Source organism: Serinus canaria, chromosome 5 (assembly GCF_022539315.1).
Source record: "Serinus canaria isolate serCan28SL12 chromosome 5, serCan2020, whole genome shotgun sequence".
Classification (NCBI taxonomy): domain Eukaryota; kingdom Metazoa; phylum Chordata; class Aves; order Passeriformes; family Fringillidae; genus Serinus; species Serinus canaria.
Genome location: NC_066319.1, coordinates 17,553,681 through 17,580,678, shown reverse-complemented (window position 1 = coordinate 17,580,678; position 26,998 = coordinate 17,553,681). Strand labels below are relative to the sequence as shown.

Sequence of the window (26,998 nt, the reverse complement as noted above, 5' to 3'; positions counted from 1 at the left end):
TTTCTCTGTTTCCTGCCCCACCGCTCTTCTGTTTGGCCGTGCCTGGGGGAAGAAGACTTTGAGAAGATGGAGAACCAGAGTGGAGTGCTCTTGGGATACGTCCGCTGGGAGCGAAAAGAGGAAGGGGGTGAGGAGAATGGGGTGGCTCCTTGTGTTTCTCCTCCCAGCCAAATGAGCAGACTGGAAGATGTGCAGGTGGAGATGCTTGAGAAGGCACGGGAGCTCTTCCAGCTGTGTGACAAGGATGAGAAGGGTTTTATCACCAAGGTGGACATGCAGGTGAGGGAAAAAATATTCTTCCTCTATCCTGGGAGGATCTGTAAAATCATGGGTTGCAAAACAGGGGACAATGTAGGACGCCTCCACTCTTGGCAAGTGTGGGTGTGCATGTGGCTTCTGTCTTATTCAGATTTCTAAGAACCAAACTCTGGCACAGACACCTGCTAGGAACTAAAATTCCCAGGAGGGCCTCACACCTCCAGAGAATTTCTGAGACAAGTGGGACTGCAATTCAAAATTTTTAAGGAATGCATAAAATAAAAAAAGTTATGACTGTTCTTACAAACATCAAGTATGCAGTGGATGGGAAAAAAATCCTTGGTCTAATTAAAAAAAAAACCAAATCAAGCCCCCCAAAAACATACGCAATGAACAATGCATCAACCTCTCCAAAAAAAGTTGAGATGACAAAGTTATACAGTCATAGTTAAAGCCTAATCGAAAAATTTACCTTAGACCTGAGCTATAACTTTGCTCTACAATTATGTGTTTTGCTGCTTTCTGTTACAAAAGTACTTGTTAACAAATTCCCTGTAGTTCTTAGTGATTTTTCTTTAAAAGTTTATCAGAAAGGTTACATGTGGATTGTTTTTCTCCTGCCCCATCTCTCCCTACGTCCATAAATAACACCTGACATGTTCATGCTACTTTAAATATTGACTCATTTTGCTTTGGTGTTATTCCTAATTTTTATAGTTATATTAATAAATTTTATAAAGTTTTTATGTAAAGCTACATGTTTAATGGACAGTTACGAGGTTTTAGCCTACACCCCTTTGTTATTTGTTTTTTTGGGTTCCCCTCCACACTAGGTGCTCTGGACATGCATTATGAAGGGGAATTGTTTTGCTCCTTGTCCCTGGGAGTAGTGATACAGTCCCAGCAGGCAGAAGGTGACAGAGGAAAGCTAACTCTGTTATGGACTGAACATTTCCTTTGGGATCTGCAAGAGCTTGGAACTGAATCCAGATACCCCCAAGTCTGACCTCCCTCCCTGGCCAAAGAGATGGAGCTGGTACCTGGTGTGCCCAGAGCTCTCCTGGGAGCAGCAGTGGTCACAGGAGGCTGGCAGTGCCACCTCTGAGCAGGAGTGGAGGGAGGCAGGCAGTGAGCTAGAGACAGTGGTTCTGTAGTGGGGAGAAAGTTTGGAGCTTTCTCCAAACAAAATAACCTGAAATTCCCTCTCTGAAGTCCTGGCTGAATCATCCAGTAGTGGAAAAAATCAACATATCAATGACTCCAGACAGGTGTTTGTGTCATCCCTCAGCTCTACTGGCAGACTGTCACACCCTGGGCAGGATGCAGTGCTGAAAGGGCAACTGCTGTGGGCCAGAGCTGAGGATGGCAGGGACACTCACAAGGAAGACTTGAGCTATGCCTCAAGTTTGTGCATTCTTTTGTCTTGGCAGCGGCTCCAGAGTGAACTCCCCCTGACCCCTGAGCAGCTGGAGACTGTTTTTGACAGCTTGGAACAGAATAATAAAGGATACCTGACACCTGTGGAGTTCAGCATGGGTCTAGGTAAGGACTGCACAGAGGCAGAGGAAGGAAAAAGCCCACCTGTGACAGGTTGGCTTTTGTTGGTAAGAAAGACAGTGCAGTGGTTCTGCTGAAGCTGCACCAGCTGTGCAGGACAACGTTCCATGCTCGTGTGAGCATCATGGGAGAAGGGTGGGTGTGTATCCCTCTCCTGGAGGCTTTGAGCTGCCTACCTGGTAGAGCCAGCCACAGAACATCTCCTGCTGGAAGAGGGTACATGCTGCAAACTGTGCCTGGCTATCTCATTGGAAAGTTATTCATCTGCATGGAAATGTGCCTCTTGGCAACTGTCCCTAGCTGGTAGTAGTGCTGTTCAAGGGCATTAGTAGGAGTCTTGTTGGTAGGCTAGAACACTGGCAAATAAGCCTTTGTTGCCTTCTTACTGCTGTCTTTTCCAAACACTGGGAGAATGCTAATCCTTGACCAGAGTCCTCACCCCGCAGCACAGGTGAGGCACATCTGCCTTGTCAGCTCTCTGAAAATCTGCACCTCTGAGTGCCTTCCTTGGACATGCAGAGGTGTTAAGTGGATCAGGACAAAGCAAGTGTACATAGGTAGTCTAGGGTTTTCAGGAGTGATGGAAGAGGCTCCTAAATTTTGCTGTCCTGACTGCTCAGATTGTGTTTGCTCCTAGCTTTCTCACAACGTGAGAAAGAGAGAGGAGAGAGGGCTTTTTAATGCTGAGGGAGAGAGGGCTTTTTAATGCTGCAATTTGAATGTTCAGAAATGGCCACCATGAGAGGAGAAGTTGCAAAGATTTCATTTAAATAAACCAGATAATCTCTGTCTTGGGCCAGCCTGTACAGGGACGGCTTTATTCCGCTGAGTGCCTGCTGACTACACCTGTTCCTGCCCTGTGCCTCTGTCCTTCTTGTCTGGTTCCACTTCTTTGGCAGAAACAAGAGTCCTGTCAGGAGTGGGGGCTTTCCAGTCCATATATGTAGCAGGTGAATGGGCACAATTTGGGCACACTGGCATCCACGGCACCCTCTCTGTTATGACTTGGTTACTCCCAAATCTCGTTGTGTGAGGCTTTTGTCCCTTGGGCATCATGAGGGCATCTGCCTCAGTGCCATTGCTGGAAGAGGTAGGCAAGTTTTCTCTTTGTGCCAAGTACCACCCTGTGCTGGCAGCCTGGCTCCATGGCACTTGCTCCAGTCTAGGCAAAGCACTTAATGTCTGCATTTCTTTTCTTTATGGTTATTCTTTGTGTCTGGCATCACGGAAATCCTTTCCAGACTGACTTTGGCCCTAACTCAAGAGTTTGGCCTGGCTGTCTTTCTTATGGAGTGTTCAGGAGCAAATCAAGGGAAAGCAGTTCAAGCTTCAATCAAGTCTGCTTCTTGAGAGGGCTCCTTGCTCCTTCTAGGATATCAAAACAATCTTCAGATCATTCTTTACCTCAATTTTCCCATCTCCATCTCAATTTTCCTGTCTGTAAAAGAGAAATAATGAGACATAATGACTCTTTCTCAAAAGCAGACATTAAAAGTGCCTAATCTAAACCATTCTCTTTAATGAACTGTCTGATCATCAGGTTTTAACTAAATAGGGCCTGGATCACCACACTGCAAGTTTTTTTACAGCACATTTTAAGAGTGGGAGAGAAGCAGCTAAATTCTGGATTTAGGGAGGTAAGAAGAGGTAAAGTTGAGTCCTTGAAGTGTAATAATGATGGATATTTTTCCCCTTAGAGTAGCTTCATGTTCTCATCTGTGCTCTGTGAACATCCTTGACTCCTGGTCTCGTAGTTGGGATGTAATTTCTGCCTTTTGAACCAAGCAGATGTATTTTGGAAAGGAGGAGTAGCTCCTGCTGAAGGCCTGACCTCTGTATACAGATGAGGGGCTTTGTTTTGGATAGGACTGCTCGGTTTGTTTCTTTGAGAAGGATTTGTTCCCAGCACCAGTATTTGTCACATGCCTTGCATAGCAGGAGGTTCTCTTGGCATTCTCAGCACGAAACAGTCCCGATATCTGGAAGCCGTCTGGACATGGGACGGGGCAGGAGGAGGTGCTTGGAGGGCGAGTTCATTCTGCTCTACACAATCCTAGCAAGAGGCAGTCCTTGTTGCGCAGCGCTTGACTCAGAGCAGAGGGTAACGAGCCCCTCCTCTCCTGTTTTTAAGCGGAGGAGCTGCAGCATGGTGCAGTCCGGGGCCGGGCACGCAGTCCGGCGGGACGCGCGGGAGCGCTGGCGGAGCCCGGAGCGCCGCTCCGTGCGCAGCGAGCTCCGGCCACGCTTCCAGTGCTGGCAGCCCAGGGCCGGGGGTGGTGGCTCATCCGCACACAGATGTGAGCGGAGCCCGGCAGCCTGGGCTGGGCTGGCGGCCAGGGTCAGTCCCAGCACTGCGGAACGGACACTGACATCACTCGGGACGTCAGAAGGGAGGCACTTCGCTGACCAGGAGCTGCATCCTGCACCAGCAGCATGCACGAGGCTTCTCCTGGAGCTCTGTCAGGCTGCCATGTAAATAGCAGCTCATTCAATGACGTCCAGTTTGACTTTATTTATTCTTCTTCTCTTCACCTTCCACCAGGAAAGTTAATAGGGATTGAATTGTGTCAAGGGGCTGGGAGAATGGATCACTCCAGGCACGAGGAGACCTTCGAGTCAGGCTGGTCAGATGACTTGGACCCTGCAGATGATGATGATGATGAAGAGAAACGATTCTGTTCCATGATGGAGCAGCTTGGAGCAGCCCAGTTGTTTGAAGAGTAAGTAGGGGAGTCATATGGCATTGCTTCTACCCTGTTTTGATCTGGCAGTACCAAAACTTCAAAGTACCAGAAAAGACCAAAGAGGTGAACTGAGCTGCTTGCTCTCTGAAGCACTGCTTGGACTCTCTGCACTGCTGCCTTGGGTTTCTGTGTGCTTGGCAGCAAATGCAGTGCGGTCTGGGTTTCCTCATCAGGTACCAATTCCTTTTAGCTCAGTGCTTTTCACAGTTTCCCAAATTCAAGTTCATAACACAGCTGTTAAATGGAACAGCTGGAGGCACACAAGTCCAGCACAGGCAGCAAATGAAAAGAAGCATGTGAGGGTTAGATGAGGTAAGGGGACGAGTGTGCCATCTGTTCCAAAATGGTGTGTGATTGTTCACGTATTTTCAGACAATCGGTTCCAAGAGTCTCTGTGAAGGATCTGTGCTCAAGGAGCTGCTTGGGACTGTGCTGGTCTTGAAGAGTGTGAAAGGCTGAACTGGGCAAAGGGGGGCTCCTGTGAGCCTTGAAACGTGGTACTGCTAATGCCCTTGCATGTAGCCCCAGTGGAGTCTGCAGGCCCCAGTGTCATCCAGCCTTTTTTTAGGCTTATCAACATGAGGCATTATCTGGTTCTTACTGATGCACATCTGCAGGGCCTGGGGTGCCCAACTGCATCTGTGGCTGTCCTCCTTTTCAGGCTTTGCACTCCAACTGTGTTGCCATTTTCCAAGAAGCAGTCCAGGTTAGGGAAGGAGGTGGACAGGATTGGAAACAGAACCTGAAAGTGATGTAGTTTGCTGCTTTCAGAGGCACATCTGTCACAAAACAGGCCTTTTTTTTTTGTTGTTATTTTCATTGTGATGCAAAGCACCTGCATGTTTTAGTGATAAACAACTTCTGTCTGGAAGAAATTCTGGAAAGCTGTTAGGCTTCAAACAACAGGATGACACTGTGAAAGGCTGTATTACTGCTCTGGGAAAACAGTCTCTACTGTTTATAACTCTGCTTTGAGAAGCAGAAGTCCAAAGTGGAATTATCTTGTATTTTATTTTGACCACTTACTGGCAGTTTTATGCAATGAGTTTACTAGCTACTACATGTCACATTTATGCCAAACCAGCTGTTGTAAAGCAGTAATATCAAGCAGAAGCTAATTGGGGTGAGAACAGGAATATGAAAAATTTCACTGCTTTCTCTAGAAAGAAATAGTTTCATCTCCTTACACGACTCAATATGTTCTTTTATTTAAAATATGAAGATCTGATGAAGTGCTCTAACTTTTTAAACTTGGGACAGAAAAAGAAGGCTGTCATACAGTACTGGCAGAGGAAATCAAAAGCTTTTTGGTTGGCTTGTTTCGCTTGTGTTTCCCCAAAGAATACTAAGGGAGACAAATATATAGGCAAAGAAGAATAGCTATTTGGATTCTGACTATAGGTATAATTATTCTGTATCTTTCAAGGCAGTTTTTCCAAAGTGTTTAATGATTAAAAAAAATTAAATAAGATCTTTTCTAAAAAGAAACATGAAGTGATGTCTGCAGGCTTACAAGACACTTTGGGAATGAAGTTTGGAAGTGCTGTGTTGAAGTTGCAATGAATTAAATGTCAAAACAGTGTAATCATTATTGCAGGTTCAGAAAAAGACATCTTTGGTTTTCCAGGGTTTCCTCCATTGTTATCCTGATGTGACACTTCAGCAAATTTGCATCTTTGTTTGTGCCTCAGTTTCCAATCCTGTAAAAAAACTAAGGAGGACTGTAGCACCTACCAGTACAGTCTGAGTGTAAGAAAAACACCAATGATGTGTCATGTGTGCTAAACTTTGTGTGCTGTAACAGTTTGACCATAACACACAGCAAATTTGCTGAATATTCATTTCTCCAAGTCTTAATGTAGACACCAAATTTATCTATGAAATTTGGAAAAGCAATCATTCTGTGTTTGCTTCCTAGATTATTTTTCTTTCCTTCTTGCAGTTGACTTCCTTTAGTTTGACCTCACAATAGATCTCACTCCTCATGCATGCTCTGTCACTGTCCACTTTCCCTCTCTGCTGTAATGGTGTAACAGATGCTCACAGGAGAATGGCAGTCTGTCCTGAGTGCATGCTGGAGCTGGAATTACAGCCCATGAGATGACACAGTGACCCTTTTGCTTTCCTTCTCTCCTGTATGCTTGCTGCAGCCCACATGAGATTCGGGAGCTCTGGGCTCGCCTACGAAAGGAGCGTCCGGAGCTCTTGTCCAATTTGGAAGAGTTTCTGTTCCGTGTTTCGTCGTACATAAAGGAGGTGAATCATGAGAAGGAGTCTATGGAGCAAGCATTGAAGAGGTAAGGAGAACATCATGGCCATTTGCTGCCAGGAGCCAGCTGATGCTTGGATCCTGCCTCAGATGCAAGGAGAGGCTGGGTTACAGGATGCACCAGTAAGAAAGATATTTCTTGCTGTAATAAAATGACTCTATCTTGGTCTGTTCCCATGGGTTTGCTCCGCAGCAGTCCTCACCCATAACATTCAGTCTGGTTAAAATCCCGTTCAGTGCCACACAGCTGTTAGTAGGAATCTGTTCCCACCTTCCTCTTTCCTTTCTGTACTCTTTTTCTCTCCTGACCTGCGTGCACCTGTGTTTTGTAGGAAGGAGTCAGATCATGATCGAGAAGTCAGGTGCCTTTATGAAGAAATGGAGCAACAGATCAAAGCAGAAAGGGAGAGGCTGGTCTGCCAGGTACATTCTCTCTCTCTTGAAGGCAACCTTCCTTTGTTCTGAAGTAGAGGTGGTGGCTCATCTGGCCAAGGAACAGCTCTGTGCTGGGTGCTGTGCACAGCTCTGTGCCTTTACTTCTGCAGGAGGCGCTGAGACACGACAGGAGTAACCTGCTCCAGAAGGAGCTGCACAACAAAGAGCAGGAGCTGGAGAAAATCCTCTACCGCCAGAAGAAGGTAATGGGATCCAAATCCTTTCTAACAAAGCACATCCCCCTCTGCTTCTTTCTGCTCAGGCATGTTCTGATGGAAAATGGTGTTCAGCTGCTGAGGGTTTGGCACTAGATAATTTGGCTCTAACTAGTGAAATCCTTTCCTGTCTCTGAAGGTGTTGAAATGGTTTGTCAAATAATTGGTTTGTCTACAGCTGCAATGCTGTTCTGTGAATGTTTTGTTCATGCATTTTCTTATCTGCTCTGTGTTCTCTTGGCACAATCTTCCTATCAATTGTACAATGCTGGCAAGGAAGATGGAGTAAAAATTTGAAAGTTGTGAGTTTGAAGCTTTTTCTGGTGTGTAAGGAAGATGTGTGGACATAAAATAGCCAGATTTCTCTAGTTTTTATATTCTGGCTACTCCAAAATGACCCAGAGTGAACAGTTCTGTGACACTTAGTGAGGTACATATTGTATACTTGCATTTGGGCACTTGATGACATTCTGATTGATCAGTCACATAAAAGATCAAAGCACAAGATTCCCTCTAGCCTGCCATCCCCAGCATGGACATTTGTATGGATGGTCCATTCCAGGTGTCTTTTTCCTTGGTGTCTCAAGAACTGAGATGTGGCCCCCAAATAAACAAGTCATGGCAGGTACCTACAAGATGCTGAAGACCAGGGGTAACCCAATTGGATACCCAGCTGTGATGTGGATAAAACAGGACTTCTCTGAAATCACTAGCTCATTGTCCAGCAGCTGGAAAAGCCAGCACAAGTGAGGTGCCATCAGCAAGGGTATTGAGAATAACATAGAGGATGTGGTTTTACTGCTGCCCACATCTTTGATGTGCCACAGTGTGTGCTGTTCTGGTCTCCTCTGATTCCACTGTGTCCTTCTCAAGTATGAAGATACAGAGTGCTAATATTATTAAGAAAATGGAAAATTTGCCTCAGGAAGAGAAACCAGGAAAGTCTAGGCTTTTAGGTTTTGGAAAAAAGGAGACTGAGGGAAGATGCATGTGAGATTTATGAACTCAGAAGTGATGGATAAGGTCTACACAAAACTATTATTCCTCAAGTCCTGCAACAGCAAAGGTGAGGGACACTCAATGAGACCAGTATGAATTTGATTTAGAAGAGCACACTTCTTTATATAGAGATCAGTGCTGGACTTTTGGCCCCAAGAGGCAGGTAATATCAGCAGTTCAAAAATGAATTGGACAAACAAATAGGCTTGTAAATATTAATTGAAAGGAAGAATAGTCAGAGATGTGTCCTCTAGCATCCCTAGTCCAGGGACCATAGATGGGAGGGGTATATGAAGGGAAGGAACCATAGTTAGGAGCTCAGGCATGCTCTTCCTAGGTAGCATCTGCTCTTGCTGAGGGACAGAGTAGAACACTAGAGCTGCATGGACACTTGCTGTCACTCAAATAGTCAGCTCTGGTGCTCTCAACGGAGGCTTGTTCTGAGCTGCCTGGATAATTGGGTCCCTCTTGTGGCCTAAGACCAGTACTGTGAGGGTGCTATTCTACAGCATTGCTTCCAAGGACAGACCAAATAAATGGGAGAGTTGAGCGTGAGGGAAACTTTTTAGGGAGGGGCAGGTGTGCTTTATTTAAAGCTGATTCCTTGGCTTATTGAAAGATCTGAAGGCTGTAAGCAGGGATTGCTGGTTTTCAGTCTCAACTCCACTGCTCAGCACATGTAGTCTTGCTGAAATATTCCCTAGTGTCCACAGGAGTGGAGGACGCCAGGCAAAGCTGGGTGTGGCTTGCCCTTCTAGCCTCAGTGAGGAGAGAGGTGAGGCTTTTGTTTCAAGGAACTTAGGAAACGTCAGATCTATTCATTCCTGCTCTTGACAGCTGTACATGTGTGCTGGCAGAGAGGAGGGTAGCAAGAAAAAAGCATTTTATCTTCTGCCATGGTGTGCTGCTTTATTTTTCTTTTGAGAGGGAGAGAAAGTAGGCTGAGAGAAAAGGCAAGCTGAAGGTGTAAATGTGGAGGCTGACTCTGCCACCTGCTACCCTGATCAGACCTGATTCCTGGTGTTTCTCTCTAGTTATAAGCATGGATTGCATGCTTTTATTTTGGGCTGTAAGTTCTCATATGGGTACTGGAGTTTCTGTGTAGCAGCAGCTTCAGCAGAGGGCCCTGGTTAGCTGGTGTGGCTGGCTAGATACTGCAGTGTCACCCTGATCCCTCTTGGAATGCTCTTCTTGACATCTGAGATGGGCAGCTTTGGCTGCTACATCTGTCTGTCTTTTTCCCAGACTATGCCAGCCATTTGTAAGGAATTGAGTCACTGGCTGAGTACATGGCAGCAGGCTTTGAACTTCCCAAATCAGGCTTGTTAGTTGTGCTGGGGGCTTGCGCTGCCTGGAGTGCAGCTGCGCCCTGGTGGCACTTAAATTATACGTCTAGCCCAAGGTCCTCTCTCTAGCAGGCCACCCAATCATTTCACTTTCCAGGTGTAGTGTGAAATGCCCCTAGCACCTCAATATATCCTCCTTTCAGCTGCCATGGGCTCAGGAAGCCCCTGAACTAGAGGATGCACTTCAACAACCCTGCTTAATAAGTCCTGACAATCACAACCCTGCTCCCACCCAAATTTTTCCAGTCCTCCTTTGATCCCCATTTGCACTCTGTGTCCTGCAATGTCTGACAGCATCAGGCTGCTCCTGCTGCCTGAAGCAGTTCCTCAGCTGTGCCTAATTGCATTGCTTGGTTCCCCAGTACTGACATGATGAGAGAGAATTCCTTCCAGTTCACCTTCGCGATGCCACTGGTGGCTCTGTAGATTTAGGGGTTTTTTACCCCCTTCTGCCTCACTGTTTGCATCTGCTTTTTCAGCTCATTTTTACAGTTGTGATTGTAGCACAAAACCCATCCTCTGTGTTTAACCCCTCCTCTTCCTCCTCTTCCCATTGCAGCTGGAACATCAGCTGCAGTCACTGAACTCGGAGCAGCTGGAGACGCGTGTGCAGAACGAAAGGCTCCGGCACCTGAATGAAAACCTGCTGGAAGAGCTGGAGAAAAGCAAATGGGAGCTAGAGGCAGTGAAGGGACAATTACAGAAGCTCCAGAAAGAGGCTCAGATTGAGCAAGAGCAGAAGGACAGGTGGGAAAAAACAGGAAAGGGGGGGTGTTAGGGCAAATACATGGACAGAGAAGGAAAGGTGGGCAAGCAGTTAATTAATAAGTATCCCTAGTTAGGAGCCTTGGTCTCATTAGAAGATTCCCTGTCATATTTTGGGGAAAAGAAGAAGCATCCCAATGGTCTTTTGGGCCTAAATAGAGAGTGATACTGCTAACTCTTGCCTACCTTCTGTGGGAAATGAATATGTTCTAGAAAATCAGTACAAAAATACAGATGTTCCTCAGCCCTAAAGGAGGCTTCTCTATGTATTTTCCAGTTCACCATCCTCTCTGTAATGTGAGGATGGTGAACTGGAAAAGCTCATCTTCTAATCAATTCTGTTCCCATTTCTGGGTTAAATCTAATAATACCTATATTGAGAGGTTTCAGATCCAGATGGCAGTGAGCATCCTTCCCATTTCCAATACCTGAGGAAGTGGATAGGATGAGTTTCCTGCTCTCATGTTTGAGGAGAGCAGGAGAGCTCTGGTACAACCATCCCAGCTCCCAGAACAGTGCTGCTTCCTCTGAATTCTCCTAAGCATAAGGCATGCTCTTGTCTTTGAGAATACCATGAGTGCCCCTGAGAGAGGGATGTTTGTATTTTCTCTCCCATTAATTTATTTCGCCTTATTTTAAAATCTCTTTTGCCCAGGGATGTGTTTAGAGTCTCCAAGAACATGCAGAAAGAGAAACAAAGCCTCCTTCGACAGCTGGAGCTCCTCAGGTGAGAACTGGTGAAGGCTGGAGGGAAATGCTGAGCTCTTATGCCTGTAAAGGGCTGAGTTTTCAGCACTGTGCTCATTTCTCCCATGGAAAGCTACAGGATTGTATTCAAGCAGTGTTTAGACTCTGCTGTTTTTCTAGGTCCAGACAGAGCTGGGCAATTTGGCCAGCTCTGGCACATTACAGGCTATGTTATTTCACAAGGTAATCCCTCCTCTGGAGGAATTTAGTCTTTCCTGCTGGCTAAGGCAACCATTAGAGCCCATGACCTCTGCTGGGATACATGGAAATCCCAACACGTCTGGCTATAAACAACATCTTTATCTCTGTTCCCAAGCTCTCTTTCTGTTCTCACTTTGAAATGTTGGGGTTTACTTAACTTTTGGCAAGCATCTCATTGTGTCTTTCCTGTGTCTTCCTTTGGAGCAGAGAAATGAACAAGAAACTTCGAGATGAGCGAGATGCTTTTGAAGCCAAGAAGCTGGTTAGTCTAAGAAAGAAAACCTTAATTCCCAACCACCCTCCTCTCATCTGCTGCTGTTGCTGTCACCACTTGGGGGCCTGTCACTTCCACGGGGGACAATGACAAGAGCTCTCGGGGCCTGGTGTTGTGCTTAATACAGACTTTGCAGCGCCTCTGTGTCCGTGCTGGAGGCAAGCTCTGCTGGTTGCTGCTGCCAGCTGCCTGGGTTTAACCCAGGGCACGTTGGCTGGGGACTGTCACACAGCCCTGTGCAGGGCTGCAGTGGGTGCTGCCTGCTGCACTTGTGGGGTCTGTGTGTTGTGCCAGGCACTGGGCACGTGCAAGGAGGGAAGAGAAGCTGGATGCATCCTGGAGCTGGGTGGTGAGGAGGAAGATGGATTCTAAGATATGCTGCTGGCTGACTGGGCATGGAGGGTTTTGGAGTTTTTCTGACCCCCTGAGTTTGTCCAGGTGTTTTCAGAGGTTCCTCTTGAGAGCTCCCTATTCCTGTGAACTCTGCTGGGTGCAGCAGTGAGCCTTGTGTCAGAAAACTGGGAGAAAGCAGGATCTCTCTCATCTGGAACTGTCAATCTCTGGCCTTTCCCAGGCACCCAGATAAGCACAGATATGTGGTCTATTTTTAATTCTTATCATTTTTTCATTATAAAGCTTTTGTGTTCCCAAATGTTGCTTGCACAGCTGCTCTGCCCTCTTGGACCCATCCTTGCCACCATGTCTTTGCCTGCTCTGGAGTCATGCCCCACCTGAAGATCTGGAAGTAGGTGACTTGCTGGGAGGACAGTGATAGGCTGTGAAAGGCTGCAAGAGCTTTTTTGGCTGCTGTGTAAATGACTCTGGAAGGAAACACAGGGATTGTGCCTGTGTGGGAGACAAAATGCCCTGTTCAATCCAGAGGTTGGAATTCTCCAGGTGGAGAGCGTATAAAATAATGTCACAGTAACAATTTTGGATAGAGGTGAGGTATGTGTGTTTCTAAAATCTGGAAGATTTTTTTCTTCAATCTTCATTTTTAAAGCTGCTAACTATGTGGATGTACACCAGAGCTTCCTGCTCCTTCTTGGAATAGCCATAAACACAGTCACTCTGTAGCAGAGTCCAGAGCAAGCAGGCAAAGAAAATGGTTTCTTCTCTTTCCATGTGTTGTGCTTCATCAGCTTGTGGGTTCCTATGGGTGGGCAGGTGGCCTGTGGAGACCACAGCTCACGTCTGTACCTCTGTGTGTGCAAAGCTTGTCTGCTTCTCCTCTGTTCTCTTCTGCTCCCCTGCTAAGACCTGCTGCTGCAGGTGGACCCAAGAGAGAGTCACAGCACAGAGGGGCTGCTTTCTCCCTTCTCCCAGCACTGGCAATAGGGAATGAGGCACAGGGTGAGCTCCTACCACCACTGCTCACCTGATCTGGCAAGGCTGTGTCTTGCTGGGCAGTTGAAGCCTGTACTGGAATAAGGTTTTTTCCTTTGGCTGCTCTCGTTTCAGTCCACAGGGAAGCAGGGCTCCAAGGGCTTGCAGAGATGCTGCTATCATCATACACCTACAGAAGGTCTGCTCCCCAGCTGTCTCACAGTAAGGGGGGGAGAAAATGGCAATACTTCCCTGCAGAAGCAAAAAGGAGAGTCCAGCCTTCTGATGGGGATCCCTAGTGTGTGACACACTCTCTGCCAGAGACTATCAGTGCTTTTACAGGCTAAAAAGAGACCCAAGGCCTTAATACTCTTTTAGTGCTGAGAAGAGTTATTTCTGTGAAATCAAGGTGTGGTGAACAGAGGTTCTTTCATTGCAAAGATTTTGAAGTGGTTGGTAGGAGGAGTTAGGTTGTATGTGGCTGATAGCAACCCAGTCACTGCTCCTTTGCTCTTCTCAGTTCCCAGCTTAATACCTTGCTCTTCATAAGAGTTTCTTGCCTTGCCAGGGTGAGCAGACCCTGGCCCCACTGCACTGTGGGGTACTCTCTTGCCCCAGGCAAGAGAGGCTAGGTCACAGATAAGGATATGTGGCTATTTCTGTCAATGTGCAACCACTGATGGGTATTTTTAAGACCCAGGGATTGCTGGTTCAGTTTCACACCCATGACCCATCTGGCTGTGGAGTTATGCTTGTATGCTTTATGTTGACAGAGCAAATTTCATGTCTGTTCATCATGAAGAGTGTTTTGGTACTTTGACTACTTTTGACATGTATTTTTATTTCACTGGTAAACCAGAATCTTTCCCATCCAAAATGCTTGTACATGTGCTGTTGTGGAATCCTTGTCATCATGTGTTACACAGCTGTGATGTCGCATCTGTCCCTTTATCGTCCTGGTGAAAAGCCAAATGTTACACAGACCTGGCAGGCCAATAAAGCATGGCAGAACCAATGGCAAAACATGCCCCATTGTTCCTCCTTTCTTACCCAACTCCGTGCTCTGCAGGCTGTTCCCTCTCCAGGTAAGGTGGTGGCACAGCAGGTTGTGTGGGAGTCCTTTTTCTCCACAGGTGACTTAGAGATTGTAACTCAGCTCCAGTGGCCTGTAACACAATTTCCTCCTTTTGTGTGTCTAGAAGGTGCCCTAAAGTGAAGCTGCTCAAACACTGAAAACTTCCCCTTCTGTCCCAGCTGGAGAGCCACTGTCTGGCTGTAGCACAGCCTGGCTGTGTTAACTGGACTGTTGTTATGCACCTGGGGGTCATTTGCCTTGGGAGATTTGTGCTCCACCATTGTGAACCTCTCAGTGCTGGATTGTTTCTGTGGCTGGAGATGTTCTTTTGAACATCAGTTTCATATGTAAAAAATGTTTTGTTCTTTCCCTGCAAAGCTTCTAGTTGGGTCAGGCCCTCTGTGGAGTCTGGAGTATCTCCCTTTTTTAGACTGCATTGCAGTAAAGGTGTTCTGGGAATTCTGACCAACAGAACAGCTTCCTAATTTTTTTGCCTTTTAAAATAAGCCTGCAGTAAGGATTATTGAAGAAATAATTTTTGTAGTCCCCTAGGCTGTGGGAAGCATGAAGGAAGGCCTGTCCAGAGCTGCCTGCAGGTGTTTGGTCAGTTCAAAACTGCTGAGAGAGGCAGATCTGGCAGACTGCAAACCCTTCTTCCTCCACCTTTTCCCCCAAAAATAACCAGTAAGGACGTGTTAGAAATCTTCAGATTTGCAGACTCACTACCTCTCCCTTTCCCCTAGTGCCCACCTAGGGGCATGTGATGGCCACCTTTCCATGCTGCCTCTCACTTCACATTGTGTGCGTGGCCAGAGAAATGACTGCTGGGAATGGCAATGCTGCTGTATGGGGGGAAGAGGATTGGGAGAGAGGTTGTCCTGCTTTCTCCTTCTCTGAGGAGCTGGTAAATACTGGCTGTAGGAAATGTTCATTCTGTGGTAAGTAGGAGGAAAGCATGGGGAGGGATGTTGGTGTAAGGCAGAGCATGTACATCACCCTTTGTAGAGCTGCCTCCTTCCTTTCCTGTGGTTCCTGTGCAGCTCTAAGTGAGTACAGGTTGAGGAAGGGTACTAGTGTCTTCTGAGGAAAGGGCAATTGGTCTGACCCACAAAACATCAGCATAAGAAAGAGGCAGATGGGGAAAGAGATTCAGCAGTGAGACCAAGTGGAGAACAAGCCAGAAAATAAAAACTGGCTGGCTAGAGGAAGAATTCCATTTGGGACATCACCATTTTGATGGATTTTAAAGTGAAGGAGAAAGCAGCAACAGTGATGGCTTCTTGCAGGAATTAAATTATTTGAACTGAGAAAAGCAAGCCCTGTGCTCACCTTTTTCAGCCTTCCAGTGAGGCACCACCACTGCATGGTGTGGGGCTGCCAGGGCTCCAGCCTTGCCTCCCCTTAGTGCTCTACAGAGGTGGGAGAGGTTGAACTGGGGCTGTAATCACATTCTTCATTCCTTCTCTTTTCAACTTCCAGGTGCCTCAGAACAAAAATCCCCTGTTGAAGAAAGGGTCAGTGCTAGGCAGTTACCTGCTGGAGGACAAGCCTGTCAAACGGTTAGATGGGTGTCTGTGTCGTGTCCATGGTGTCAGTCCGTGCCCACTGCAGTACCCTGTCAGTCAAGCTGTGTCCTGGCTCTGGTTCTCCCACCTTGGTGCTGGCTGGTTTTGGAGTGAGGTGGGGTGCAGCTTTTCTGTGGCTTTAGCTGTCTTTTGGCATCAGGTGGTGTTAGCTCAGCGTGAAGCTGAGGATACTGTTCACTAATTTCCACAGGGAGGTGGCCCTGCTGCTGCTTATGCCTGCAGCAATGGGGGAGCAAATCTAAATATCACCAGAAGGTCTGGGACTGTTAATAGGATGGGAGTCACAAAGGCTGCCTCTTTCTGAGTCAGACAGCTCTGTTGAAATGAGTGGATCAACGCCCAAGTGTGCCAGTTTGTCCTCAGGCACAAACCCTGTCCATTGGTGCCTCGTGCCAGAATCCATATCTCTGGGGCATGGGAGAGGGCAAAACTTGCACAAGGGTTGGATTCTTTCTGGCAGCTGAAAGCCTCAAGGAGAGGGCCTGGCTCCAGGTAGGTTCATCCTGCTTATCTCCCTCTACACCTATGCAGATGCTCACCTGGCACACCAGGCTTCCCTTCAGCCAGGGCAGGCAACTCATCTGTGTGGCCAAGGCCTTTTCTTTTTTTTCCTACTCTGCATGCAGAATATACAATGACCTGGCTTGGAGCTGCATCTTGCCTGCAACTGCTGGCCCCAACCCAGTTTTAAAGGCAGTGTTCTCCCCTATTTCTTACCAGGTCTCTGCAGAAATCCCCTTGCTCCTCAGTTTCTCCTGGTGCCAGCCAGAGACACAGGTCTAGGCTCGGTTTCTTCCAGCTTCAACTCACCCTTAATGCTTGCAGTTCTGGTAGTGGCATTTAAGGATTTAGCTCAAGGCTTCTTGGCTCATGGACTTATGGAAAACCAGGTAGACTCTGGAAAGGGCTGATTCTTGAGCCCAGGGTAGGAGGTTGCCTGGTGAGGTCTGAGGCAGTGCTCCTTCTTGGTTGTGTGACTGGCACATTCTATCCATTGAATCAGATAACCAAGTTCTCCCATCTTCCTCCCCAACTATTTCTTGCAAAGATCCTTCTAGCTGCTACTGGAATAAACCTGGAAAGGCTTAACAGCTGGAGAAGTTTGGCAATGAAGGTGATGAGAGAAGGGGAGAAGTAATTGTTTGCCTCATTTCTGTCCCCATGCTGTGTCACACCACATTGCTTGAGAAACGTGAAAAGAAATCCATTAGATCTGGGGTCACTGTTCAGGGGTTTGTGTTTGTCCCTTTGCTCCCACTAAAGAGGGTCTTGAGACCCCTCATTGTGTGATTTTGCCAGCCCTGGGAGATGGGCATCATTCCCCAGAGCCTGAGACTGTGTGTCCATTATCAAGGGGGAGGAGTTCCAGCTGGCCTGGCTCTGGACTGGCATTAGTGGCGAATGCAAGGAGGGCAGCCAGGAATGTGAGCTCCCTTTCATAGAAAAAAGTGTAGGCATGGCAGCACATGCATTTTGCAACCCAGATGAAGTGTGCTTGCTGGAGTGAGAAAGAAGAATTGTCTGGATTCCTGCACTAATAGAAAAGTTGCAGAGAGGGGTGGGATGTTGTGCCTCTGAGGAGACCGACTATAGTACACTCTCGTCACTGTAATTTCCTTCCAAATGCTGGACAGTGAAAGCAATGGAGACATCTGTGGTGGATAAATATCTTCAGCTTAATTTTAGGTCTTCTCATTCCTTGCCTAGTTCTTTAACCGTAGAAAAGCAGTGATGCTGCCTTGCTCCTCAGCAAGAAGTTTAACTTGGTTATTTTAGGTGTTCTCTTGAAGGTTGTTGCTTCAGCTACCACATCAGCTCTACTCCAGTGCATGAGCCTGCTCTCGTGTGGGCACAGGTGTGGGCACAGTCTGTTATTTCTTTTCATATGATACTTAGTAACAAAAATACAGGGGCAATTATTGCTTCTTCTTTCTTTTTTTTTTTTTTTTTTTTTTTTTTTTTTATAATTGGGCTTTTGTATGTTTTGCCTCATTTTTTCACTACTGGGGGAAGCGGTAGGCAAAGAATTCTTGGAAACCCCAAAGTGGCAATTTTTATTAAAATTAATTAAATATTTGTCAGCACATGAGAGTATAGCACAGCTCTGGTGAGCTTTGTCTCTCTTTCTTTAGGGGAGTCACTGATGCCTTGGTCACAGGGAGTGTGGGGAGTGAATACATAGAGTTCCTTTGAGTGTTTCATACACACTAATTGGATTGCAATGGTTGGTTGGGAATTTGCAACTTCCTTCTTTCCTTATGTCCTCCCCCCCTCCCACCCTATCTGTGCTGCCTGTGGACTTTAATACAGACAATTGGCCTCTGCGGACCCTCCCTTCACCTTCCCAGTGGACGTGGCAGTGGAAGAACCCAACAGAAAGAACTGTAAATACTTCCCAGGCAATGGGGTTTGGATGAAGACAGGAGAAGAAGGCAGCACAAACTTTGGAGAGAACAGCAGAGATGAGGAGAGATGGCCCTTGGCAGCAGATCCTGAGTGGTTTAAGATGACTTTGAAGGGTGACTCTGACTGCAGAAAAAATGCAGATGGCCTAGATGCTGCTCCGCTGCCTCCCCGAGCCCAGCCTGTTGGCACTGAAACCAGGGTGAGTGCAGTTACCTGGGGTTATTCCTCAAACACCTGCTAGGGTTGGTGTCTGACTCTCTTCCCATCAAAATCCAGCTCCACAGATTTACAGTGCAGGGGTCCAATCCCTGAATCAAAGCACTGCCTGCAGCTGGGCTCTTCAACACCTCATGCCTTTCCCCATTGTAGCTCCAAGCACTGGAACCAGCCAGCTGTTCTCCAGATCGCATCTTTAAAGTGGTGTTTGTGGGGAATTCTGGTGTTGGGAAGAGTTCCTTCATCCACCGCTTCTGCTATGACAGGTTCTTGGCTGAGCTCAATGCAACCATTGGTAAGTAACAGGGTGCCTGGTTCATCTGGATAAGGGTGGTGGGAAAGGCAGCTTGGGAAAATGCTTTTTTGCCTGTATTATAGCCGAGCTAGAGGGTAAAGATGGTCTCTCTCTCCCACTATTGAATCAATCTTGCAGTTTTCCTGAACTAAATGGAGTTTGTCTAGACATTGTAATGGCAACCTGCTCTCTCCCCATCCTACCTCGTAATCATTGTTACCTTCCTGACAGGTATTGATTACCAGGTGAAGAGTCTAATGGTGGATAACACCCAGGTTGCCTTACAGCTGTGGGATACAGCTGGACAAGAGAGGTAAGCGATTTCTGCCAGGCTCCATGGAGGAAAGGGAAAGAGTGCACACAGCTGGTTTCTGTTCATGAGAAAACTATCAGCTTCAGAAGGACCAGACAGGTCACGACAACTATTCCCGTGCTGAACCTGCAGCAAAGGTCTGTTCCAGAGATTTCTAGAAGCTGTGACTGTGAAGCAGGGCCTGGGGAGCTCACTCTGACGGTTGACAGAAAAGTAGTTTTCCGTGTGGTGGCTCCAAGCAATCTGTCCACAGATGTATGTCATGGGGGTTCAAAAAATGGAAAGGGCTGTGAACCTTTCCAGATCTGATTCGGCTCTCAAAACTGCCTGAATTAGCATGACCTGTGGGGAAGGTGATTTGAACTACCCTGCTGGACTCTGTCAGTGAGGCTATTGGCCCCTTTCACTGTCCCTTCTGCTGACAGACTTGTGGAAGTGATAATCCCTGGTAGAAGGGTTGTGCAGCGTTCTGTGACAGTGAACACTTGCTCCCCATTTTGAAGCCCTCTAGTTTTAAAAGCATGGGATATCTCTAGATATTACCAGCAGTGTTGGTGAGGACAAGAGTAGTAGAGGACACATTTGACCCTTATCTACTACTAGAGTGAAAGGCCCATTGCTGGCTCCATGTAAATTACATTTTATGTAGGATATAATTCAGAGCTTAAGATGAGAAGCTATTTCAAGAGGACCATGAACCTCAAGGGCCTGACAAAAAAAAGCACTGGGTGTTTTGAGCTAAATATATTATGGGGGCAGGCCTTCAGGGGGCAGCCAAGGTCATGGGAATATTCTAATCCTAAACTGTGCCAATGATGCTGGCTCAGGCAGCTAGACCATGCAGAGCTGGTGGGAATGTTCTAAGTAGGAGTATCTATTGAAAAACAACTCTCTCTTCCAAAATTAGGCTTCATGCTGAAGAAATAATTATTTCTGAGGGGACTCCTGTGGTTATTTTGATGCTCAAACTGAGCAGTAAGAGGAGTTGCTATGACATAAAATGTGACATTTTATTGAGGCCAGATTGCAGCAGAGGCCAAATTCAAGATATTGTCTCTACAGAAGGACCTTTACCACATGCCCCTGCTGCACGAGCAGGTCTTAGATGAGTACCCACAAGAGAGAGCTTGGCTCAGTGCTGATACCAAATAGGAGACTGGGAAGAAGAAAAAGCCTTTTCTTCTTCAGGAGGAAATATTCTAGAAGTGTTCAGTTGTAAATATCTAAGGAAGAGGTGGAAGAACCCCTTGGAGCATGCAAGGAGAACTCCTTGGTGACTTCCCTGAGACTTATGCATGCGACCTTTGATGGTTCTTATTGAGCATCTTGCTGGCAGTTCCAGAGGGGCACCTTGATTGCCAAAGATCCAGTCTGTGCTTTCTTGGTTGGGTAGGTGCCAGAATATTGTAGTGAGAAGGAACAGGCTTCAGGCAACTATCTGAAGAGTACAGGAGGGTAACAGCTGTAGGTTTTCTTGGCTTGTAAGAGGAGAGTTTGTTGTCCCATGCAGGGCTGAAATGCCCGGCTCTCTGGTGAGATCTCAGGACTTTTGTTACATTTATTAATCCACAAATTACATTGTTAATTCTATCAGTTTGCAACAATTACATTGTTAATTCTATCAGTTTATGGTTATATCATGGCTCTGTCACAAAGTACTTACAGATTCTAAGGTTCTAAGGTTGGGGTTTGTTGTTTTGGTTGTTTGGTTTGTTTTTTTAGGGTTTTTTTTTTTTTTTGGTTGGTTGGTTTGCTTTGGTTGGAACTTATTCTCAAAATACAAGCCTGTGGTTTTAAATGGTACAGACAACAAAAAGCAGATGTCTGGCAGAATTTTTTCCTGGAAATTGTGTCTAGCTCCTGATTTTTTTATGTGTAATGCCATTGGTTTACAGATTCAATATTGGAAACAGACTGTACTGATGCTGAGTTCTTAATTGCTGTTTTGGCAGCCCTGGGGAAGGCATTACGCATGCCTAGTTTGTACTGTGGTGCAGCTTAGTCTGCAGATTCTTCCAGACTGTAGAGAAAGATCATGTTTTCTCCACCAGTTTCCTTTTTAATAGGAAATTACCTTTTCCTGTCCCACCCAAATAGATTCTTCTGTTTCTTTCTTTCTGACCTGCAAAGGTCTTCCTCCTTGCTTTCTCAGCACCAAGCATTTGGCAAGATTCCTGCCTGCCCACGGCTGCCTGGCCTGTCTCAAAGGTGCAGGGATCTGTCACCTGTGTGTAGACACCAGCCCTGAGGGACACATCACGCACAGGTGCTGCCAGGCCCTGCAGAGAGCCTGCACTGACAGACAGACAGACAATCCCACCCCTGGTTCTGAGGGTGCCTTTGGTTTGTCTGGGCTCAGGTTTCGGAGTGTCACCAAGCAGTACTTCCGGAAGGCAGACGGGATCCTGGTGATGTACGACATCACGGCCGAGTGCTCCTTCGTGGCCGTGCGCAACTGGATGAGCAGCGTCCAGGTGAGAGCGGGGCCTGGCCTCCAGTGCTGCTGCTGCTCCCTTGCTCCAGCAGTCTGCCTGGAAGTGACGTTTTTCAATGCCCCAGGAAGCCCTATTGACCTTGTGAAGCTGAATTCCCAAAGCAGATGCCTGTGCTGGTCAGTTTGGAACCAGAGGCTTTGTGTCCAAGGTAACAAAGCCAGTGGTAGCCCATTAAATCAGGGAGGGCTGTTTCTGTGACTGAACGTGGTGGGACCTCCCAAAACAGTAGTGTGGGTTTGTAAGCAGCCCATGTGCACTGGCTGTATCTGCTAAATGTGGTTACATCCCACCTGTGCTCAGGCAGGGAGATCTCCTGATATCTGGCCTATACACAGGAAAGGGAGGTGCTTCTTTTTATTTCCTTTTTTAATTTAAAATTTGGTAACAATGTATCAATACTGTTGGGTTTCCCCCTGTCTTTTATTTCCAAACACTCACTAAAAGCATTTATCTGTAGTTTATATCTTCTTGGGGACACAAAAATACCTCTCTTTATAATTTAAATTAGTTGTGTGTAGATGATAAGAGGTGAAGGGAAATTTTCAAGGGCAGTTTTGTTTTGATTGTGCTGAGTCTCAAAAAACCCAGGTCTCAGTGGAATGAGTAAGTATAGGTTGGAGGATTCTAGCACTGTTAATTTCCACAAGCCTGTTGGGGAAAAAACCTAATAACCACTTATGTCTTTGGACTCTAAAAGATCAAATGTTAAGATCTTCAAAACTAACCAGCCTCTGAAAATCAGGCTCCTTTGAGGAGGAAGGTTAAACTGTGTGCACAGAAAATCAAACCTAATGAAATTTATATATTTTAATCTCTGTCATCTTTTCCTCTCCCCATCTGTGTATTTATTTTGTTTTGAAGCTGTTCAGATTCTGTATGCCATCCAGGGCAATTGAATGTGGAAATAACTTTGAGCTCTGTTCTTACTCTGACCATGCTCTAGAGCCACTGGAACTATAGAGAGTTTGACCAGAGGTAAGGGGCTGCAGAAATTGCCTAGGAATAACAGTTTCCACAGAGACAGCTTACAAGGGGTGAAGGTTGCTTAACTTGTTTGGCCAATGGATTTTCAGCAAGGGATCTTTGAGTTTAGGACAGCACATTAGACACTGTACCACACATACAAAAATTACTGAGCTTATTTAGAAGATCTGCCAGATCACAAATTCCAAAATGCCTATGGGGAAAGCTGCTTTTCTTTAGGCTTCTTATTTTCCTGAGAGGCACTTATGTCCTGTCTGCCCTCTGTCACTGTCCCAGCTCAACATACCAAACATTTGGAATGTTTTTCTAGTTCAAGCTTCCCTTCACAAATCCCTGGGGCTATTGAAGGAATGGCCCTTTAATAATCTAATGGGCCTTATCCTGCTGTCACTGAACATCTTGTTTGCTAGGGTGGAAAGGATGTGCTCTGAGTGCCTGGATCTCTAGGGGTCTTTATTTCTTTTGTAGGAAGGTATAGAGGATGGAGCTGTGGTGTTTCTGCTTGGAAATAAATTGGATGCTGTGCGGAGAGAGACACGGAAGGTGCCCAAGGTGGAGGGGGAAAGGCTGGCGAAGGTGTGACTCAGTGCTCTGCTGTTTGACTTGCTCTGCAGCCACCCTCCAGCTATGAGCAGGGCAGACTGGCTGGCAGAAAGCCCTTCTTGGAGCCCTTTTCCAGTATGGTACCTTCCCTCTCCCTGCCACCCCCTGTTTCTCCAATGTGGACAGGTACCCAGGTCCCTCTGGTACAAGGGAAGCTGAGGTGGTGTCAGGAATGTGGCAGACTATGGCTCTTGAGCAGGCTCATATATTTCTCTTGGAGCTCAATGCCTCATTACAGTTTTTCTGAGGGGAACGTGCATGGCTGATTTCCCATTTGAGGGCTCCCTAATGCAACATCATCCCGGCTCTTTCCTCACTCCCTTGTCTGCCTCCCTGCTGGCACTTTGGCCCCTGGGTTGGGGGAGACAGGGTTTCAAAGGTTTCCTGCCTTCTGGACTTGCAAAAAAAGGTAAGGGAATCAAAGTACCCTGGACAGATGTTTTCTTTTCCCAAACAACTCCCCCAGTGCTCCATTCTGGACACTCTGGCTTGGCCCCCAATGCTTAAAAAGCATCTCCTCCTGGGTTGGTGAGCAGGGTGTGCACCTAGCAGGGTAGCAGCCACCCTCCTGGCTCCAATGGCTCTTGGCAGGGTTCCTGGGGATGAGGATGGGCCAGCTCCCAAGGCTGTGGCTGAATGGTGATGGTGGAGAGCTGGCAGTCACAGTGGGTGCTTGCTGTGCTCTCTGGCAGGAGTACAAGGCTGTGTTCTACGAGTGCAGTGCCATGACTGGCTACAACATCATGGAGCCCATGCTGCACATGGCCAGGTCAGTGAACACGAGCTGTCACCCTGGGACCCTTCCCCAGCTGGAAGTGACTGGGGTGGGCTCTCCTGGGGAATGGGCAAGAAGAGGGGGGTGTCAGAGATGAACTTTCTGTCACATCCCAAAAGAGACCTGACTCCAGGTCCTTGTCTCTTGTGTCTGGAAAGCACCAGGTATAGACTGGACTCTGCACAAAAAGCTTCACCTAGTAGAACTGGCTGTTGCAAGATTAGGAGTTCAATTTGAATATTTCATCACAAAAACCTTGCATACTGTCCCAGATTTTAAGCTGGTGTTTTCAATTTGAAGTCTTCATGTAGGTCTAAGGGTTCTTTCTCCCCTATCTTAATAAGCACTGTACAGACTGAGCTATTTCACTGGCAATCGTTTTAAAAGGAGGTAAGATGCTGTTCAGCTGAAAGAAATCTGTTCTAAAATTTTTAATTAAAAAAAGGTAGCTTTTGGAAAAAAAGTATTTCAAATCTTGCAAGAAAACTATCCTTTTGTTTTCTTTTATCTCTTCACATCCTCCTGCGTCATATGTGTTAAAGCCCACAGCAGGACTTAGCTGTTCATTAACTGGGTGGATTTACTTATCAGCCAGGTAAATCACATCTCCCATAGCATGTGCCTTCAGCATGCTTTATTACCATGGTGCTGCCCAAGATGGCCCATACAGGTGGAGCAAACAACCCAGGATTTTGACATCAATAGGGGATCTTGGGAATAAGGCACAGGCCACTCACACTGGTGCTCAGGTTACTAAGCCATGGTACCCCCTCTTGTATATGTCCAGTTTCTTTCCCTGTTCCCTGGAAATTCATGCTCATACTCTGTGTGTGATTTATCTAGCCCAACTTCCAGAGAAGTCCAGTCTTTAGGCCTGTCACTTCTTGCAGTCTTAAATGTAAATCCTAAATGGGCTGGTGGAGAGCAAAGGGCAGAGGCAACTGCTTTGGCAGGAAGAGCTCAGTAACCAGGTTGTGTTCTTGATCTGTCCTGCTCTTTCCAGGTTGCTGACAGCACAAGAAGACAGGCAGAGGGAGAATGCCCTGCAGCTGGAGGATATCAGCAGGAGGAAAGTGTGCTGCACATAAAGCACACCAATGTGTCAGCAAGAGACGTGTGCCAATGCTGTATCATGAAGCTGGGGGTTCCTTTCAAGCAAGCTGAATTTGATGGTATCAGCTCTCTAGAGGCTTGGGGAGGGTGCAGCTTTTCCCAGTCTGTGAATTTTTAGGCATAAATCAGGCCAAAATGTGCATATTATCTGCACTGTTCTACTTCCCAAGTCTGCATGCAGCTCTGGTCTCTAGAGGCCTCTGCTTCTTTGGGGGAATTTGGCTGGTCTTAGCTAGCAGCACAGACTGGGCCTTCTGTCTGGAGAGGTTGGTTCTCTGTAAAGGGATGAAGTCTTGTTCCTCTTCTTTCTGGCAAAAAAGTGGCCTAGCAGCAGAGAGCAGAGAACACAGTGGGTCTGTATTAAATAGAATTTCCATGTAAGAGAGAAAGATATTATTTTAAATTTGGGCTAGCTCTAAGAAGTGATCCATCGGTCTCAGAGGGAAGCATCTCCTCTTGGTTCTGCAGTGGCAGTGCTCAGCTGAGAGCCCACTGTGGTGAGTGAGAACACTTCCACCACTTCCTGCAAGATCTGGATTGGTCCCTGGATTTACTGCAGCATTTGTTGGACTCGTCAATATTGTAGTAACAGATTCCATATGTGATTTGATAGGATGAGTAATCCCAATGGCTTTCATTGCTTTGTCACCCTTATGGACCTTTCCACTGTCCTGTTGTATGTTTACAGAACACAGAGTCGCTGCCCTGGGACCCGCAGGCGCTGGCGTGTGCTGCTGATTCATAGCCCATTGCAGGAGCTGTCTGCACAAACCAGGGGAGCCATATATAGCCTGTTTTAAGGCTGAATGCTGCCTGTTTCCTCCCATTCTCTTATCCTTTCCTGAAGAATCTCCAGCAACTTCCAACTGCTTTACCTGCAGTCCTGAAAGATCCCACTAGAGTGCTTTCAAATGCACCTGGATGGAAGCCCAAGGCAGCTGCCTGTGTGAAATGTACCTTTTTCTCTTGCAGGGACCTTGAGCAGCAGCCTCACTTGACTGGTGAAGGGCCTGAGAAAGAGCCAGACTGATTCTGTTCCCATTGGGAAGGTGCCTTTTTGTCACTAAGGGGTGGGGCAAAGCAGGCCAAGGAGAAGCAGGGCAGAGGTAGAAACTGTCCCCAGAAATGCTCCTGTCAGCAAAGCTGCTGTAGTGCCTGGCCATGGAGCTTCTAGGGTGCGATGCTTTCTGCTTTGCAGATCAGCAGCTCTCAGAGCCTTGGGATTAAGTGAGATTTTTGTTAGTGCCCTTTCCCCTTTTGTCTTCAAGGCTGTTTCTGTCTGTGACTCTGACTTTTTGGTCACAAGATGTGAGACTGCAGCTGTGATGCAGCCCCCAAACCTTGCGGCATAGGGAAGGTCTGTGGTCTTTCTTCTCTTGGGATGAGGCATTTACTCCCAATTTCTATTTATTGCACAGATTTTGCTGGGAATATCCCAGGCAGGAAAAGTGCTCTGAGTCACCTACAGACATCAGCATTACAAACAATTTTCATGGCTCCTCCTGGTGCCCTTCTGATAGGAAAGAGGAAGTTTTTCTCTGGAAGAGCAGGATTTATGAGTAAAAGGAAGAGCTAAAAGTAGTGAGATCCTGCTCAGTCCTTACTATTGAGCTGTGGCTCTCACTGTTTAACTGCACTAATGCCTTCCAGAGACTGGGAATTAGAAAGCTACAACAAGCCCTGAAGGAACCAGGGTAGCTGGTGTGGAGCCTAGAGTAAGACCTACAGCACTGCCAGGGGAACTGCTCGTGTTTGCAAGAAGCCATTTTTGGGAAGGGGAATCCATGCTAAGGTGTTCTGAACCTGTGCCTCCCTCACTCTGTACACAGCACACCCGAGACAAAGGCGTGAAACACAAATATGGGCCAGCTCTGTGTATTACCTTTATCAGTGCTGTCATACTGCAATGGCAAGAACCAGCAGGTTCTTTCAATGTACAACTTTAAGTATGCTTTCTTAGTGTGCAAACAGTACAGGCAATAAAGAAATGCTGTCTTACAA

General features: G+C 46.8%; 1 protein-coding gene across 1 annotated transcript; it reads left to right on the top strand.

The window, feature by feature from the left end:
- CRACR2B (calcium release activated channel regulator 2B) lies at positions 1-26,998 on the top strand (the record flags this gene model as incomplete). The annotated part of the gene is made up of 17 exons (XM_050975399.1): positions 1-279; positions 1,689-1,800; positions 4,358-4,535; positions 6,710-6,856; positions 7,161-7,251; positions 7,374-7,466; positions 10,383-10,570; positions 11,244-11,315; positions 11,744-11,798; positions 15,691-15,770; positions 18,108-18,402; positions 18,573-18,714; positions 18,946-19,027; positions 21,387-21,501; positions 22,975-23,082; positions 23,802-23,878; positions 24,888-26,998. Coding segments are annotated over 17 exons (2,199 nt in total), but the record flags the coding sequence as incomplete, so codon positions are not given.